General features: G+C 48.6%; 5 protein-coding genes across 6 annotated transcripts; 3 read left to right on the top strand and 2 right to left on the bottom strand.

The window, feature by feature from the left end:
• Window positions 1–255: 255 nt before the first annotated feature.
• On the bottom strand, window positions 256–2,587 carry LOC108139293. The gene is made up of 6 exons (XM_017261990.2): window positions 2,219–2,587; window positions 1,904–2,149; window positions 1,702–1,842; window positions 1,503–1,642; window positions 1,319–1,449; window positions 256–1,254 (listed from the first exon to the last, which is right to left on the bottom strand). The coding sequence occupies exons 1-6, from the start codon at window positions 2,468–2,470 to the stop codon at window positions 809–811; spliced, it is 1,356 nt and encodes a 451-aa protein (XP_017117479.1). The 5' UTR covers window positions 2,471–2,587; the 3' UTR covers window positions 256–808.
• Window positions 2,588–2,885: 298 nt separating this feature from the next.
• LOC108139126 (alpha-2-macroglobulin receptor-associated protein) lies at window positions 2,886–4,504 on the top strand. Its single transcript, XM_017261739.2, has 5 exons — window positions 2,886–3,200; window positions 3,257–3,472; window positions 3,528–3,738; window positions 3,793–4,154; window positions 4,216–4,504. Exons 1-5 carry the CDS (start codon window positions 2,979–2,981, stop codon window positions 4,342–4,344), a joined length of 1,140 nt encoding a protein of 379 aa, XP_017117228.1. The 5' UTR covers window positions 2,886–2,978; the 3' UTR covers window positions 4,345–4,504.
• Window positions 4,505–4,754: 250 nt separating this feature from the next.
• On the top strand, window positions 4,755–9,305 carry LOC108139242 (serine-rich adhesin for platelets). Of its 2 annotated transcripts, XR_001774161.2 has the most exons (9): window positions 4,755–5,039; window positions 5,234–5,374; window positions 5,435–5,556; window positions 5,613–6,041; window positions 6,096–6,236; window positions 6,418–7,025; window positions 7,086–7,371; window positions 7,566–7,649; window positions 7,757–7,858. XR_001774161.2 is itself a non-coding variant. In XM_017261913.2 (8 exons), exons 1-8 carry the CDS (start codon window positions 4,897–4,899, stop codon window positions 8,524–8,526), a joined length of 2,640 nt encoding a protein of 879 aa, XP_017117402.1. In that variant the 5' UTR covers window positions 4,755–4,896; the 3' UTR covers window positions 8,527–9,305. The 2 variants fall into 2 exon arrangements, 1 of the variants encoding a protein (XP_017117402.1); XM_017261913.2 differs by lacking the exon at window positions 7,566–7,649 and having other exon boundaries at window positions 7,757–9,305.
• Window positions 9,306–9,321: 16 nt separating this feature from the next.
• LOC108139243 (BTB/POZ domain-containing protein KCTD3) lies at window positions 9,322–12,584 on the bottom strand. Its single transcript, XM_017261915.2, is given in 3 exon segments — window positions 9,322–11,872; window positions 11,875–12,173; window positions 12,265–12,584. Coding segments are annotated over 3 exon segments (2,193 nt in total). The 5' UTR covers window positions 12,327–12,584; the 3' UTR covers window positions 9,322–10,040.
• A 585-nt stretch (window positions 12,585–13,169) lies between these two features.
• On the top strand, window positions 13,170–15,355 carry LOC108139326 (L-asparaginase 1). The gene is made up of 3 exons (XM_017262035.2): window positions 13,170–13,368; window positions 13,433–13,656; window positions 13,784–15,355. The coding sequence occupies exons 1-3, from the start codon at window positions 13,272–13,274 to the stop codon at window positions 15,278–15,280; spliced, it is 1,818 nt and encodes a 605-aa protein (XP_017117524.2). The 5' UTR covers window positions 13,170–13,271; the 3' UTR covers window positions 15,281–15,355.
• The last annotated feature ends 186 nt before the right edge of the window (window positions 15,356–15,541 follow it).

Below are 15,541 nucleotides of genomic sequence, written 5' to 3'. Positions count from 1 at the left end.
ATAAGTATGCCAGCCTTAGTTGAGATTTATAGGTAGCCTGCCTGTGCTTTGGGTTCTGCTTCGTGTTTTCCTAGTTTTAGGTACGTTTAATTGTAGACAGACAGCAAACTGGGTTTTGGCTATTCAGTATGTGCCGTATATTGGAAAACATTCTCCATACAGTACATTTCACAAAATGCGTAAAATTACTTAGTTGCATAACAATTATAATAACGATGAATTGTAATTAAAGCATAATACATTTTAGGTGCATGATTTAAAATACAACGAATGAATATATTTACACCGAAATTCTTTTCTAATTTTTCTTACAAATATATACACACAGCATATAGATCTATATACATAGATATATAAATATATTAGTTGTATACATATTGAATTAGATTTTACAAGATTTGAAAACCGAATAATTAATTATCGCTTACATTCAATTAATATGCAACTCACACAGAGCGCCCACTGCTAATAATATAAAATAATCGCCTGAGCGCCAAGTTGTAAATATAAAGGATCAACAAGTTACATAGAAATTATATCCGATTTTTTGAAAGGCCGGCGTAATAATAACAAGAAAAATATAAACAGTTTGGTGGCCTACTTAAAAGATCTTATTGTTGAAGATTTATCTTAATAACATTTATCGTGCAAATGAGAATAAGAACATGCAAAATAATTTAAATAAAAATTTAACTATGACAAATCAAGCAGAAAATTGAATTATTTGCCAATCATTTACGGACTCTGACTTGGTAAAAATCACGGACATTATTATTTACATTAATACAAATTAAGTTTGCAGCTGCTGCTACACATTATCGATGTGATCATCTTCGTGATCGTCGACCAGCGTGAATCCTTCTTCCTCCACAACGCTTTTCCTGCTTTTGCTGCTAGAATCGCTTACATCTAGATTTTCGTTTTTCTGCGGTGAGGGAGGAGCTTCTACCAGCTCCTCGACCCCCGAAACGGCGAGCTGAGGTTGCGTTTGTTTTGACTGCTGCTGAACACTCGACACGTTCATTACATTTAACAGCATTTTCAAGTTCTCGCCCGATATACAATCCCCAACTGCCTCTCGACCAGCAATAGCTTGATGTGCCGCTTGGGCTCCAACCGGGGCGGGATTGCTGTGGATAAGGGATGCCCATGCTTTTGGGCTTATGATGTATTTAAAGGTTAGCTTTATAATGTAGCCCACCAAAGCCACTAAGAGGAGCGGGGCAAGGAGGTTGAAAGGGAATGACAATCCATCTGCGAATAAATGTGGTTATTAATGTTACAAATATTGACTAGGGATAGTTTCCTAAAAACTTACAGGACAGTTTTTGCATAGTTTCAGACACTTTTTCCAACAACATTTCTAACTGCTTAAGAAACAGGTTGTTCATATACATAAAGAATACGTGATCTGGCATGCAGATTGAAAGATTGAGCTTTGAAGATTTTCTGAAATACAAAGTTTTTTAGAGGTTGACGGATACTCTAAGGGATTCCCTTACTTCAGCATTTCTATTTGCTGATCCTGTAACGAAGCTTGGAATACAAAGCCTTTAAGTCGACCGAACCAGGACATTTCCGCGTAGCTCTTTGGTTCCTGGTGACTTTTCATAACTTCCATCATGGCTTCGACATCTAACTTCTGTAAATATTCAAGTAATGAGGATAGCTTCTTATGATTAATACTACATAGTTACATACTCTGTTGCACTCTAAGTAAGTGTGAATATATCCACATAGAAAAATACCGCCCAGAACAATTGAAATTAACCGGATACGGAAACGTTTGTGCACAAGGCATCCAATTGCGGTGGCTAATACTGCAAATAGTATAAATTGCACCTGGGAAAACAAGTAATTAGTAAGCACAGTGTCATATTCCCATAGAAGGCGCAACAGGTACCTCAGAAATTTTCGTAAGTGCTACGATGTCCTTCAAAATATCCGCCAATATGGAGAGCACTCCCTGCCGGGCATAGGAGCATCCGGACTTGCCCTCAAACAAAGGAGCTTCCTCGACACTCTCCAGTATTTTGGTCAGCAAAACGTCCAGATCCCGGACATCTTGCACCCTCTCCAGTTCCTCCAGTTGGGATGTCCGCAGCGAGAATAGCAACGATCGCTTGTGGAGCGCCGATTCAGCATCGAACTATTTACAGAATAGTTACACCCATGACGTCATGTCTCCAAATTTGGTCAAACAGTAGAACGATCTTACCTGTAATCGCTTGCGTTGAAACAGTATATTGACGAACTTTCTGAAGTAGGTAAAAGCTAAGGCATCCTCTACGGCGGCCGGAGATCGCTCCGGAATCGCAGGACACTGGCAGGAACCATCTGGCTGATTGAAATCTTGGACTAGGTTTGACCAATTGGGATGCGGATCAATCCAGTTCTCCTCGCTGTCACTTTGGCAACAGACGCTGTGGAGTACCAGCAGGAAACAACTGACTGCTGCCTCCGTCCTCATTGTCCTGGATTCTCTTAAATGTGCCTCTAAGTAAACAAACTAGCCTATTTCAATTAGGTACTGGGAATGGCGCCGCGGTAGGTAAAAAGCGGAATAGGCAGTGTGACCGAATCCAGATAGTGAGGCATTCCATAACAGCAACAGTGCAGCGAAACATTTCTGGCGGCCGACTTTTTTAAGCTAATTATTTTAAAGCAATATAAAGAGTAAGAATATATATACAACATTTACGTTAACTATTTATAAACTCCATTGAATGAATTTAAAACTTTATTTCCCAAGCCCAAAATGATTTAAAACCGACAAAACCAATAAATGATTATAAAATTGTTTAAGGTTTCTTGTTTGTTTCAGCAGCTTTTAACTATCGCTTGTTGGTCACACCGGCCAAGAGGCGCCCGAATTACTTCGTGTTCGGCTGGTCACACTGATCGTTGTGAATAACTGTTTAGCCAGGTCAGCATTCAGAATTTTTCGGCTTAAGTCCCGTATAAAAGCCACGAGGAACATGCTGAAGTGTGCACCGGTAATTGCACTCCTTGCGCTGGTACTACTGATTGTCTCGCATGGCGTGGATGCGGACAAAAAGCAGAGCAAGAAGTACAGCAAAGAGGCCAACGACCCGCATTTCCAGCAAGTGAAGCAGGAAAAGTATGACCCGGACTTCAAGAGTATCCAGCGGCCATTTCGCATGGCCAAATTGAATCTGGTGTGGGCCAAGGCGCAGAACGTAAGAGACGGAACATCTATTAGCTGGAATATCCTTTACATTGATTTCGGTTACAGCGCTTAACAGAGCCAAAGCTTAAGTCGCTATACATGGAGCTTAAGATCCACGACAAGGAAGAGATTGCCTGGAAGCAGCTCAACTCCCAGCACAAGGACAAGGATGGCCTAAAGGATGACGAGCTACGTCGCAAGCTGATTGGCATTATGAGCAGCTACGATCTGCTGGAGCACTTTGATGACACCCAGGACTCAGAAAAGTTAAAGCCCTTTAAGGTAATCGAATCTCCATCGTATGACTTGACTATTTTCTATTCAAGCTACTTTGCAGAAATTCCACGACGCCGATGACCGGCACAAAAACAAGAGCCTATTCAAGGACAAGAAACTCAACAGGCTGTGGGAAAAGGCAGAGATTTCTGGTTTTACTGCCGAAGAGTTGAAGTCCTTGAAGCAGGAGTTTGACCATCACCAGGACAAGGTTGATGTGTACTACAGCCTTTTGGAAAATATCGGAACTGTGGATACCGACAAGCATGAGAGTAGGTTGGTTTGACAACACATAAAAACATACTTTAATGAATTTTCCCCTTTAGATGCCATAAACACCGAGGATCTGGACACCTACAATCTGATATCGAATGATGCCAATGAAAATGAGATAAAAACCCATGCTCAGAATGTTAAGAGTTTCGAAAACGACCTCAACACACTTCGCGGTCATCATGTGGGCATCAAGGATCACTACGATAGACTGGAGCGCCTGGTGTCCTCCGGTCCACACAGCCAGGACTTCATCGAGCCCAAGGTTCAGGGTCTATGGCGAGTGGCTCAAGCTAGCAACTTTACTGATAAGGAACTGGAGTCCATCAAGACCGAATTGCATCATTTTGAAAGCCGCCTGTTGAAGCTGCGTCACCTGCATGCCGAGCATGCTTTACATGTAGAGAAATACAAGGTATAAGATTGGGAACAGCGTAAGATATCAAATAATATTCTTATTTACTTTAAATTCGTAGGGCGAAAAACACAAGGACAAGAGCAACCGCTTTGAAGAAATGGAGGATCAGCTGAAAAAGCAAACTCGCAAGGTGGAAAAACTGCAAGAGAACATTGAGAGAACCATCTTCAAGCACACAGAACTTTAAGAAAAGGAGCAATCACTAAACGTGCCAAGCGAATAAACTAGATTTAAGAGCAACTGTTTGTGTAATGCACAAAAACCTTTAGGCTGCTATTCAGCGTAGGTATAGTTTTGATACCAAATATCATTTGAAGAAAAATAAAATCTTATGAAGTTTTACAAAATATGAACAGGGTGTTTATTCGAAGTAACATATTACATTTCTGATAAAATACAAACGAAATTACAATTTGTATAATGTTTTATGTTTTTATTTTTAATTTATTAATCATCCGAACTTTTCATGGTCTAAATAGGGTTAAAAGTTAACCGTTAATTGCCGGTGATATTTTTAGTATGACCATAAAAGCGTAGGTATTAAATGACGAGATTTCCCATTGCAGTAGGACCGCACCTAGTATGACCGCACGTCAGTCGCGTTCTTGTTGTTGTCTGTTTCGTTTGGTGGGCCAAAAAAAAAATAAAAGAATAGTCCAGCGAAAATTAGTAAATATATATGTGCAGCGGTCAGTGCAAGTGCTAAATGGGTACATAGTGCATATGTGCACACAGCGACATGGGCATGGTGGAGGCGACGACGGCGGAGCTGCGCCTGGAGGCACCCAACTCGTACACGTACCTCCTCGCGACCCTCAGCCTGACGCTCACTTTCATCGTGATGTTGGGCGCTTGTCTCTGCTGCAAGAAGCGCATTCCCAAGTAAGTCTCCATCTCTGCCCTGATTCTTCAGGAGATCAGGAGTCGGAGTCCATCGTGGAAAGTTCCCTCAGGCGCGAACAGGGCGGTGCTCGCCAGCGAGAGAGTGAAAGTGGGTCTCACTCCGCCGCTACGCCACCCAGTTCCAGTTGGATGCACCCATGCCACTAATCACTATTTCTCCCCTTTCCCCACAGAAATGACTTGATGGGCCTGGAGGGCATGGTCAAGTTGAAGAATCCGGACGAGGTCATCGTCGTCACCAACCTGGTGGGCAACAGCGAGTCCCAGGCGGAGCTGAATGCCTCTACAGTCTCGAATGCTGACTCGGAAAAGCGGTGAGTGTCCGCAAATTACATAAGAGAGAAAGGAGTTATTTAGACCCTAACCACTTCCAGATCGAGCACTGCAGCCCATCGCAGTTTGCCGGACATTCCCGTGGCCGAGAGCAACGATAATGGGTCCGAACTATACGAAACAGTGGCGGACAAGCAGTTGGTCGATGCCCGTAGCCAGAGTCGTGAGTGGTGTACAAACCTCAAAGTAATACAGTACATGTCCTACTCCTGTCCACAGCCCAACCGAGCATGAAGAAACAGACCAGTGTGTCCCAGCATAGCTCCATCAGCCAGGCGGACGATGTCAGCTCACCGTACTCTCGGGTCAAGGGTCTGCCGCACGACTACGCCAAAGTGCGGGGCACCGAACACCCCTACGCCCAGCTAAATGCCCCCTCAACGTCCCATGCGGCTAACCATGGATCTGCAGCAGCAGCTGCGGCGGCGGCAGTGGTGGCCGGATCTTCCAGCGATGGCATCGATCCCATGCACCGCAGCTCGCAGCACAGCGAGGGCTCCAGGGAGCACAATGATTCGGCGCCGGCGCAGGCCGAGATTCCCGCCGCGTCTGCGATAGCAGGCATGATTTCGGCTAGCCAGGATCTTCCCTACATGACGCCGCCCATTGCCAACCAGCATTTCAGCGGTGACTCGCAGGATTCTTCAAGTAAGTTTGCGGCACTCGAGGTGATGTCATGTCCCTAAATGCTTTTATACACAGAGGGATACACTAGCATCAGTGTGAGGGAGCCATTGGCGAACATTCTGGCCCAGCAACCACAGGGGAAACCGTCGAATAGGAACCCAGCTTTATCGCGGGATGTAAATGACTCGCACTACGCCACCGTATCCGACGATTCTGGTGAGTCACTAGGGAAATTACACAATTTAATGTAGCAGTTTCCAGTTTGTTTAACAACATTGCAGGATAAGTTTTAGTTTGTTTTTAATTTTTTTAAATTAAAACAAAGTAATATTGTACTCCAATTTGTATCAAATCGGAACCAAATGAATTTTTTTTCTTTATTTAACTGTATTTTCAGATGAAACCTATGCGGCCATTGAGGATCCCAATAACCGTCATCATGTCAATGCCGCTGATATTTACACTAGCGGTTCGGAAACCTACGCACAAATCCAGCCCATGCAAGCCAATCCCATTGTGGTGGCCGTCGAGATAAATAATAGCAGCAGCATTCCGACCGCTAGTCCGTCCGTCGTCATGGTCGGTGGTGGAACCAGTAGCGGAAACCACAGACCCACTAGTAGTAGCGGTGCCGATCATGGAATGCCAGTTCCCCCGCCGGTGGACAGTTTGCGAGCCCAGATGCACTCGCGCCAGGCCTCGTCCTCGTCGAACAACAGCGCATCCGTCTGCAATCTGGGCTCGCCCAAGCCGGAGAAGCGCCAGGCGAACTCTCCTCTGCCCCCGACGCCCAAGGCGAGTGTGGGCCAGTCGCACCACCTGCACGCCGGAAGCATCAGCAACTTAGCCTCCGGCCGGAACTCGGTCATATCGGTGATCGAAGCCGGTGGCGAAGGCCACGAGGCGGAGTCCGGAGAGGCGTCGCCCCAGCGAAAGCACAGCAAGAGCCTTAGCCCCTCAAAGGAAGGCGAGGGCAACAAAAACATAGAGGGCATGTACGCCAAGGTGAGATTAATCTCTGATAGTACCACACTACCAAGCTAATCTGCTTTTACAACCCCCTAGGTTATGAAAAAGCACAAATTCTCGCGGAACTCTCCCTCCTCGCAGAACAGCTCGCCCATCCTGGCCAGAAAGCAGCAGCAGGATGCCTTGGGTGTTAGTCCACTGGACAGCGCGGCGGCTTTACTAGTGGATGCCCAGAAAGGTCGTGGTCGCAGCAATAGCTATTCGGCCAAGGATCACGGCTACGAAACGATTCCAGCCGATGGACAAGTGATGCACGAGAACCGCAAGTCGGACTGCTATGCAGCCAACATGCTGCAGAAGGAGCGACAGCAGGAAGGTGGAGGTAAGTCGACAGGTCTCCTCAGCCCCTTGTTACCAGTCCCAGCTCGATTGTTCAGGGTAAATCAGGGTGGATTTCTGTGATCTGCTCATCGTTTTTATCCTGGCTCAGTCGATAATCCCTGCCTGATGCCTAATCTGCCTGTCTATCTATCTGTCTCTCCTTGTCTTTCCTCCGAAATGCCTTCCCAAACTTAGTTGCTATGCCAATATGAGAAATTTCCGTGTTTGTTCAACTCAAACGGCGAAAATTTCATGAGTTTTTGTTTGGATGTAGCCGTGGTTAGTATCGTCTGCAGTAAATCCATCAACTATTCTCATTAATCCAAGTAAACGCGCTGCCCCAAGCTGCTGGCTAATAAAATTTGTTACTTCCGCCGCCCTTTCAGCGATTGCCCAGCCCGTTACGATAGCGACAGCAATTGCGATCACCGCCAGCACAAAGCACTACGAGACTATTCTTAACCAGCCACAGCCGCCCCCGTCCAGCAGCAGCAGCAACAACGATCCCGGCTACGAGCAACTGCAACTGCACCCGGTTCCCTCGGCCGAGGATGAGGCCAAGAAGTCGGACTACGATCCCAACTACGAGGTGCTCAAGAGTCGCGCCCACTCGGACGACGGCTACGCCAAGGTGCTGGAGAAGAAGCGCCCGCCCGCCTCTGCTGACGCCGCCGGCTACAGCACCATTCCAGGGGCGGATGCCAACCACAACTATGCCAGCATCCTGGAGACTAAGGCCGCCGCCGAGACGGACCACTATGCACGGATAGCGGAAAGTGCTGTGGCCGGAACGCCGGGCAGCGGCAACAGTCGCCTGACCCTCACATCGCCCAGTTCCACATCCAATTCCTTGTCACCCAACTCCTCAACGGTGGCCACCAGCACGCCACTGTCCTCGCAATATGAATCGCTTACGGGAACGGGCAGTGAAACGGACCCGAACTATGAGTCGGTGTGCTATCTGACCACGGCGGCTACCACAGTGACGACCACCACGACGACGACGACGAACAGCACAAGCAGTGGAGTCATGGAGCTCGGCTACGAGCCGCTGCAGGCGGATCAGGACTCGGACACGCAGGCGAGCAGCCCGCTGAGTGGGGCAGCCTCCACTCCGAGCGAGCAGTTGCTGGTGGACGACTACTTCCACGTGTAGCCTGCAGCCTGCAGCCCGTGACAGTGGCCTGGACAGTGAGCTGGATCTCCCCTCATCATTTTTTGCTAAGCAATTCTTCACGCACATATCATCCATTCGATGCACAGACCCCACACTCACGCTTACATCGTAATTAGGAACGGCGCTCGCCAAGCGACAGTCTTACAGTGCACAGTGCACCACAGTGGTTCATTGACTCACAGATCGGGGAACAGAAAGTAATCCCATCCCCATGTGGCACAGCTTCATATCGGTTTGCCCTTTAGAATATAGCGTAGCTTTAGGTTGACTTTGTGTACAAACTATTTGTATGACCGGCTCGACAATTGCTTCCGGGCGAGGGTGGGTAATCGCTCCAAGTATCTACTCCATTATTCTTATTCTATCTCAGTACCAGTGCGTCCTATTTTAGGTAAATTGAATGCAGGGGGTTCTCACATGACGCGCCATTTGTTTAAATTGATAAGCACACCGATGGACGGGAGTGGGTTGTGTTTAGGTCAATAATATAATATTTAGAGGGCGGGCAGGAGGACTCACCTACTATACACATATATATGTATATTATATATATTTTTATATGTTTTGGCGTTTTTGCTGCTTTTTTACTTTACTGAGGTCCGGTATGGGCGTAGGATATACACGTATTTACACACACAATACCCACGAGAAGGCAAGCCAAGTATTTGTATTTGATAAATGTTAATGGAACACTTCCAAGTATTCAACCATCAAGAAACTAAGATAAAATGTTCAATAAATTATTGATGACACAAGAAGGTTGCTATTTTGATATCTGTATGTGTATAATTATTTTTATTTTTATTGCATATGTATATCTGTTTACGGATTGCAACAAGGCGGATCAATATATTGATGTGAGGGGTTTGCACAAGGGCAGATTCGGTTTGGTCTAGGGTTAATGCGAACGGAATTCGAACCAACCGCTCAATCAATTCTAAATCACAAGTATTAACATTCGGGGTTGACACGAAAACAAAGAATCAATTTGTTGTTCAATGAACTTACTTTGTTCTGGGCAACCAATCTTATCCGCTGTTTAGACCAGCATTGATAAGGCTCCGAATCCGTCCCAATGAAGCACCCTTTAGGAGACGTGCTAATTATAGATCGGTTGCAAAAGTCTTATACTCTGGTTTACATTGTTTTAACTAATTTTCATAACTTTAACTAGAACAAAGGCGTTTTAAAAAATACTAACTGTACGATCCACAAGTTCGGGACACAAAGAAAGGGTAACGGGTATACACATTGCACTTGCAACCACATCGAGCACATATTATGGAGATTATCTGATTGGGTAAATGCCTGCTGGCAGTCCATCACGGCCCAGTGGCTGGGCCGCGGGTGATCCGCGTCACCCAGACATAGACGAGGGCGCACACCACGAACTGCAGGAATATAAATTGGTAGTCGATGATCAAGCTACACCTAGGTAATGTGAACGATGAAACGCGCCCGACAAGCGCCGACCAAGCAGCCGCTTCCACGTCTCATTCGTTGTTGTCGTCAGCCATCGGGATGCCAGCCGGCGCCACTGCCGCCGGAAGTGGAGCTTGCACCTGGGCGGCGGGCTGCACCTGGGCAACCAGCGCCGGTTCCCGGTTGAGCAGGGCTATGTTGCTGGCTTTCATGCGGGCTATGGAGGAGGAGGCCATTCCAGAACCGTTGCCCATAGCTGATAGACACGGTGACATACAAGGTGTTGAGCATGATGAATTGCTGATTTCACACTGGTCAAGTAGGCGGAGAAGCTCATTGGTGTCGGGTCCGCCGTTAGTTTTCTGCTGCGGCTCATCCTTGGATAGCAGCGCCAGTGCGGTGGTTAGGTCCCACATTTGAATGGCGCCGTTGCAGTGACCAGTGAGTATGAACCGGGATCCCATGCGCGACGATACCTCGCACTCGTGCACACAGAAGGCCGAAACTGTCGAGCTGTCCACGGAGCGGATAACGCAGACGCGATCCCCGTTGGAAGCCAAGCGTACGTACAGTTGATCCGTCTCGGGCACCACCTTCTGCACGAAGATCATGTCGTCGTAGTCGCCATAGGGCCCGAAATCGTTGCCAGCCGCATAGCTGTAGCTGGTATCGGTGGCCTCCAGCGAGACGATCTTGAAGGAGGCCTCCGGCGTGGAGCCCGGCTGTGTGGACAGCATGCCACGGAAGCGGGTCAGACTCCAGGTTCGCACGTGGTGGTATTCGCTGCACACGGAGACGAGGTACTTCTCCGACAGCATTACCTTGGTTACGGGGCTCTGGTGGACAAAGAATGTCTCGAAGAGATGTGGCCCATGGCCAGCCGTCTCTGGATGCTGGACAATGATCCGCACCGCTCCGGACTTGGTGCCGTAGGCAATCTCGATCCAATTGCCACTGATGCTCGACGTTTTCGGGGTAAGGTACACCGAGATGGCCGTGATGGGGTCCAGTGTGACGTCTTTGTAGAGCTCAGTGACCAGCAAATCGTTGTCCTTCATTCGAAGCGGGAACTTCTGCATGTCTATGTAGTAGATGGAGCCGTTGTTGCAGCCCAGCAGCAGGAACGAGCCGGCCGAGTCGAAGGAGAGCACGGGCACCAGGTCCTGGATCTGCCAGTGCTGGGTCATGGCGTGCCACACGCCGATCTTGCCGGAGGAGGACAGGGCCACCAGCTGGCTGCCGATGAAGAACAGATACTCCACCCGCACGTTCAGGTTGAAGGTGCCCACGTCGGTCTTCTGCCCGCCATCCTGGATGCTCCACAGCCTGATCTGACTGCCGTACGAGATGGCTACCATCTTGCTGGGCACTGGCTCCGCCGTGGATGTGTTCACCTTCGAGTTGATGGCGATCCTCTCGATGGTGGCGTCGATGTGAGGCGAAGTGAACACCTGTTGCCAGCCGTTGGAGTCCTTGACGCGGTAGCAAGTCACGAAGTGGGCGTAGGCCACTGCTATCCAGTTTTGGTGCGCTTTGATGATCTGCACACGCATGGGATCCACCCAGTTGGAGTTTTGCGTGGGACTGAACACCAGGCCCACCTCGTTTCGAAAGGCCTTGTTCAGATCCGCCGAGGAATTGCGCGAGTGCCGCATGAAGTCCATGGACGGGTTTCGAGAGTGCAGCATGGGAGCTGGCGGATTGGGCCCGCTGCCACTGCTGCCCGTGCGACCCAGGCGCAGATCCCACGAAGAGTTGCGCGAGTGCGTCGAACGGGAGGGCTCTGGAACTCGCACCATGGAGCCGGGACGAGCAGCCACAGCACTCGACGATGTGGAGGGCAGCGACTCGTCCACCGCAGTGGGTGGAACGGCTTCGTTAGAGGGCATGGGCGGCGCCGCCAAAAGCCGTAGAAGAGCACATCGCCGCAGGACGAGTGGTTCAGGTCCTCGCAGAGCGCCAGGCGCTTGGTCAGCGGTGTGATGCCGTAGTACTCGGCCTCGTGGCGCAGGGCACGGATTTCGCAGTTCTTGATGTCGATGTCCTTGGTCCTCAGGTAGTTGAGGATGATGGAGAAGAGCGTCGGATCGCGATCAATGAAGATGGCGTTGTGCTCGTCCCTCAGGCTCGAGATGCGTCCGCTGAGGAGGGCCGTGAAGAAGGTGTCCGGGATCCACGTAAGCGTTTGCCGCGACGTCGAAAAGCTACGGAAAGTGAGATGGAGATTGCATGCGTCATCAATGTCATCGCTGGCCAGTCGTTATGCTGTGGTGGCTCTATATGCTTTGTTCTTACCGCTGACCACCCACATTGAGGTTGACCAGGTCGCTGCTGGCCGCGTGCGTGAAGTAGGACATGGCAATCCGATGACCCGCGGGCTGCCGCAGCAGCGTACGGATTGGAGTCTTTTAAATGCGCCGCTGATTGTGTGGCTTCCGTGCTCCCTGCGCTCCAGCCAGCGACTGATACGGCGGACGCAACGCGACGCAGTGGCAGCCGCACCAACGAAGCAGATAACTCGGATTTCAATCCCCAACTCACTTGACACGCTGTGGGGTGCAATTTATTCGTTTAATGCTCTGCTCTGCTATTTATTTATTTATTATTTGTTGCACTGCACTGTGGAAACTAGGGATGGGCGAATACGTCGTGACTGCTCCTAGTCACGATCGGTCACGGTTCACGGGGGGGTCTTTGTATCGTGACATAAAATAAATCTTCACAAGACTACACACTTTTAGTTTATGTATGCCAAATCTTTTAAAAATAAAAAAGAGTTGCTTTTATAACTGATTTTATTTGCATTGCCTTACTTATTTAATTTCGATTATTTCAGAGATTCTTATTAAATTCTATATAAAAGAATTAAATGACTTATGTTTATTGGTAGTATATCTATGGGCGATGCTTTTGCTAATTTTTAGCTCACACAACGAGTGGTCAACCAATAAAAAGATCATTAAATACAAATGGATTATTTATGATTGTTATATTGAGAATTATATGATACATTATTGCATCGTTAATAACAACCGTTAATAATAACGTTATTACTGATTTGAGAAAAGTCCATCCCTAACTTAAATCCTTGGCGAAATGGTCACACCAAAAAATGTTCCGTAACAACGGTTCATTTTGTTTGGCGGCAAATTTAAAATAATCTCAACTTAATGCTTTGAAAAAAAACTCACCGTAGTGCTCATGGATCTCAGTGTCTATCCCAAGGGACAAGGAACTAAGCCTTGAATTAGCTAAATTTGTTTCGGAAGACTTTCAAAATTCAAAAAAGGAGTCCAGCCAATATGCCAACAGTGAATTGCGGGTGCACCAAAAAGGAGGCTCGTGTCCATGTCATCTACGTGGGCGGCACCATTGGAATGATGCGCAACGACTCGGGAGGTTTGTGATTCGTATCCTCTATGGTATAGGTATGTGTATGTACTTATCCCTTAAATTCCATTAGTTCTGCACACCGTGCCCGGGATGTTGGCTGAGCGGCTCCACGAAATTCCCAGCTGCCACGACTTGAAGTACACCAGCCAAGTGCATGGTAAGGGCTATATGGCACTGCCAGCGGTTTCAGGAGCTCCGTATCGTGTCATCTACGATCTGGTCGAGTTCTGTCCCCTGCTGGACTCCAGCTGCATGGGCATCTGTGACTGGAAGCGCATGGCCAACGAAGTGGGGGTAAGTGGTCCCATTAAAATAATTTCCTTCCCAATCTTTTAAAATGTATATGCATTTGAGTCTTAAATGATTACAACAAATTCTGGGAAGAGTGCGGTCTTTCACTAGTTTCCTCCTACTACCCTAGACCAACTACCAGTCCTATGACGGCTTCGTGATCCTTCACGGAACGGATACCTTGGCCTACTCCGCCTCGGCGCTGGCCTTCATGCTGGAGAATTTGAACAAACCCGTAGTGGTCACCGGTGCCCAGATGCCGATTTTTGAGGCCCGGTCCGATGGACGGGACAACTTCCTGGGCGCACTGCTGATAGCAGGGAACTACAACATACCCGAGGTACTTGTCTTTTTCGGGAACAAGATCCTTCGTGGCTGTCGCTCCACTAAGCTCAACTCGGACTCCTTCCACGCCCTCGATTCGCCAAATTTTGCTCCGTTGGGCCGGGCAGGTGTGAACATCGAGATCAACAGCCGTCAGATCTTCCGTCCCTGCAATGTGAAACCATTTTCACTGCACAGCGAGCTGGAGAAGAACGTGGCCCTGCTGCGCATTTACCCGGGAATAACTGTCAGTGTGGTGCAGGCCTTCCTCAAGGATCCTATTAAAGGTGTGGTTCTTCAGACCTTCGGGGCCGGCAACTTTCCGGTGAACCGTGAGGAGTTACTGGACGAACTGAGAGAGGCGGTCCACCGCGGCGTCATCGTCGTGAACATCACCCAGTGTTCGGCGGGCATGGTTACGAACACCTACGAGACGGGTCATGCGCTGCTCGAGGTGGGCGTAATCCCCGGCTATGACATGACCCAGGAGGCCGCCTTCGCCAAACTGGCCTACGTGCTGTCCAAGCCGGAATGGGACGTGGCCAACAAGAAGAAGGTGATGCTGCTGAGCCTGCGCGGCGAGCTGACCACCAACAAGGTGGCCAAGATCAACGACATCGACCTGATCGAGGGCGTTGCCCGCACCCTGCACATGTCCACGGGGCTGGAGCGTCAGCAGATGTGCTCCACCTTCTATCCCGCTTTGGTGGCAGCTGCCGTCACCGAGGGTGATGTCCACAAGTTGGGCGATCTCAAGCAGTACGGTGCCAATCTGTGCGACACCAACTGCGACGGACGCTCAGCCCTGCACCTGGCCTGTTTCCTGGGCAAGCTGAACTGCGTCTGCTTCCTGATCTCGTCCGGCTGTCCGGTGAATGTGCACGATCGGTTCAATCGCACGCCGTTGCACGAGGCCATCGACACGGACAACCACGATGTTATCAAGGCGCTGCTCAAGCACGGAGCGAAGTTGAATGATCAGCCGCTGGTTCAGGCAGAGCTGCTGCGTGCCCTCACGGAGCGAGGCAAGATCCAGCGATTGGAGTCCTTCCGGGTGGCTGGGGCCAATCTCACGCTGGCAGATCGAACCGGACGCACTGCCCTGCATTACGCCTGCCAGTTGGGCAACCACGAGGTCGTTGAGTATCTGCTGCCGCACTACAAGAATCCGTACGTAAAGGATGAGCTGGGCATGAGTCCCATTGACTACGCCAAGGCAGCCAATCATGCCCACATCCTTACACTGCTACGATTCCGGGAGAGCGAGTTGGCCAAGGAGGATCCTTGTTCCTGTTCGAATTAGGATATATATATTATATATATTAGACCCAAGTTCCGAATTTTGAAATTAAAGATGCTTCTCTTTTTTTTTGTCAAATTTCAAATATTATTAGCTTATACCTTGTGTATATATAAGTATGTATATTTAGTGGTTTGTCCAAGTCAAGGGCGACGACATTATTAGCTTGCATAGGTAACACATTAAAATCAATCTCTACATAGTATAGTCGCACGTCAAGGACGTGCTTAAATTTTTGTTAGTAAAACAATACACTCTGATTTT

This window comes from Drosophila elegans, unplaced genomic scaffold (genome assembly GCF_018152505.1).
Source record: "Drosophila elegans isolate 14027-0461.03 unplaced genomic scaffold, ASM1815250v1 contig_476, whole genome shotgun sequence".
NCBI lineage: Eukaryota > Metazoa > Arthropoda > Insecta > Diptera > Drosophilidae > Drosophila > Drosophila elegans.
Note: the sequence above shows the minus strand (reverse complement) of the source record. Positions and strands in the feature narration are given on the sequence as shown.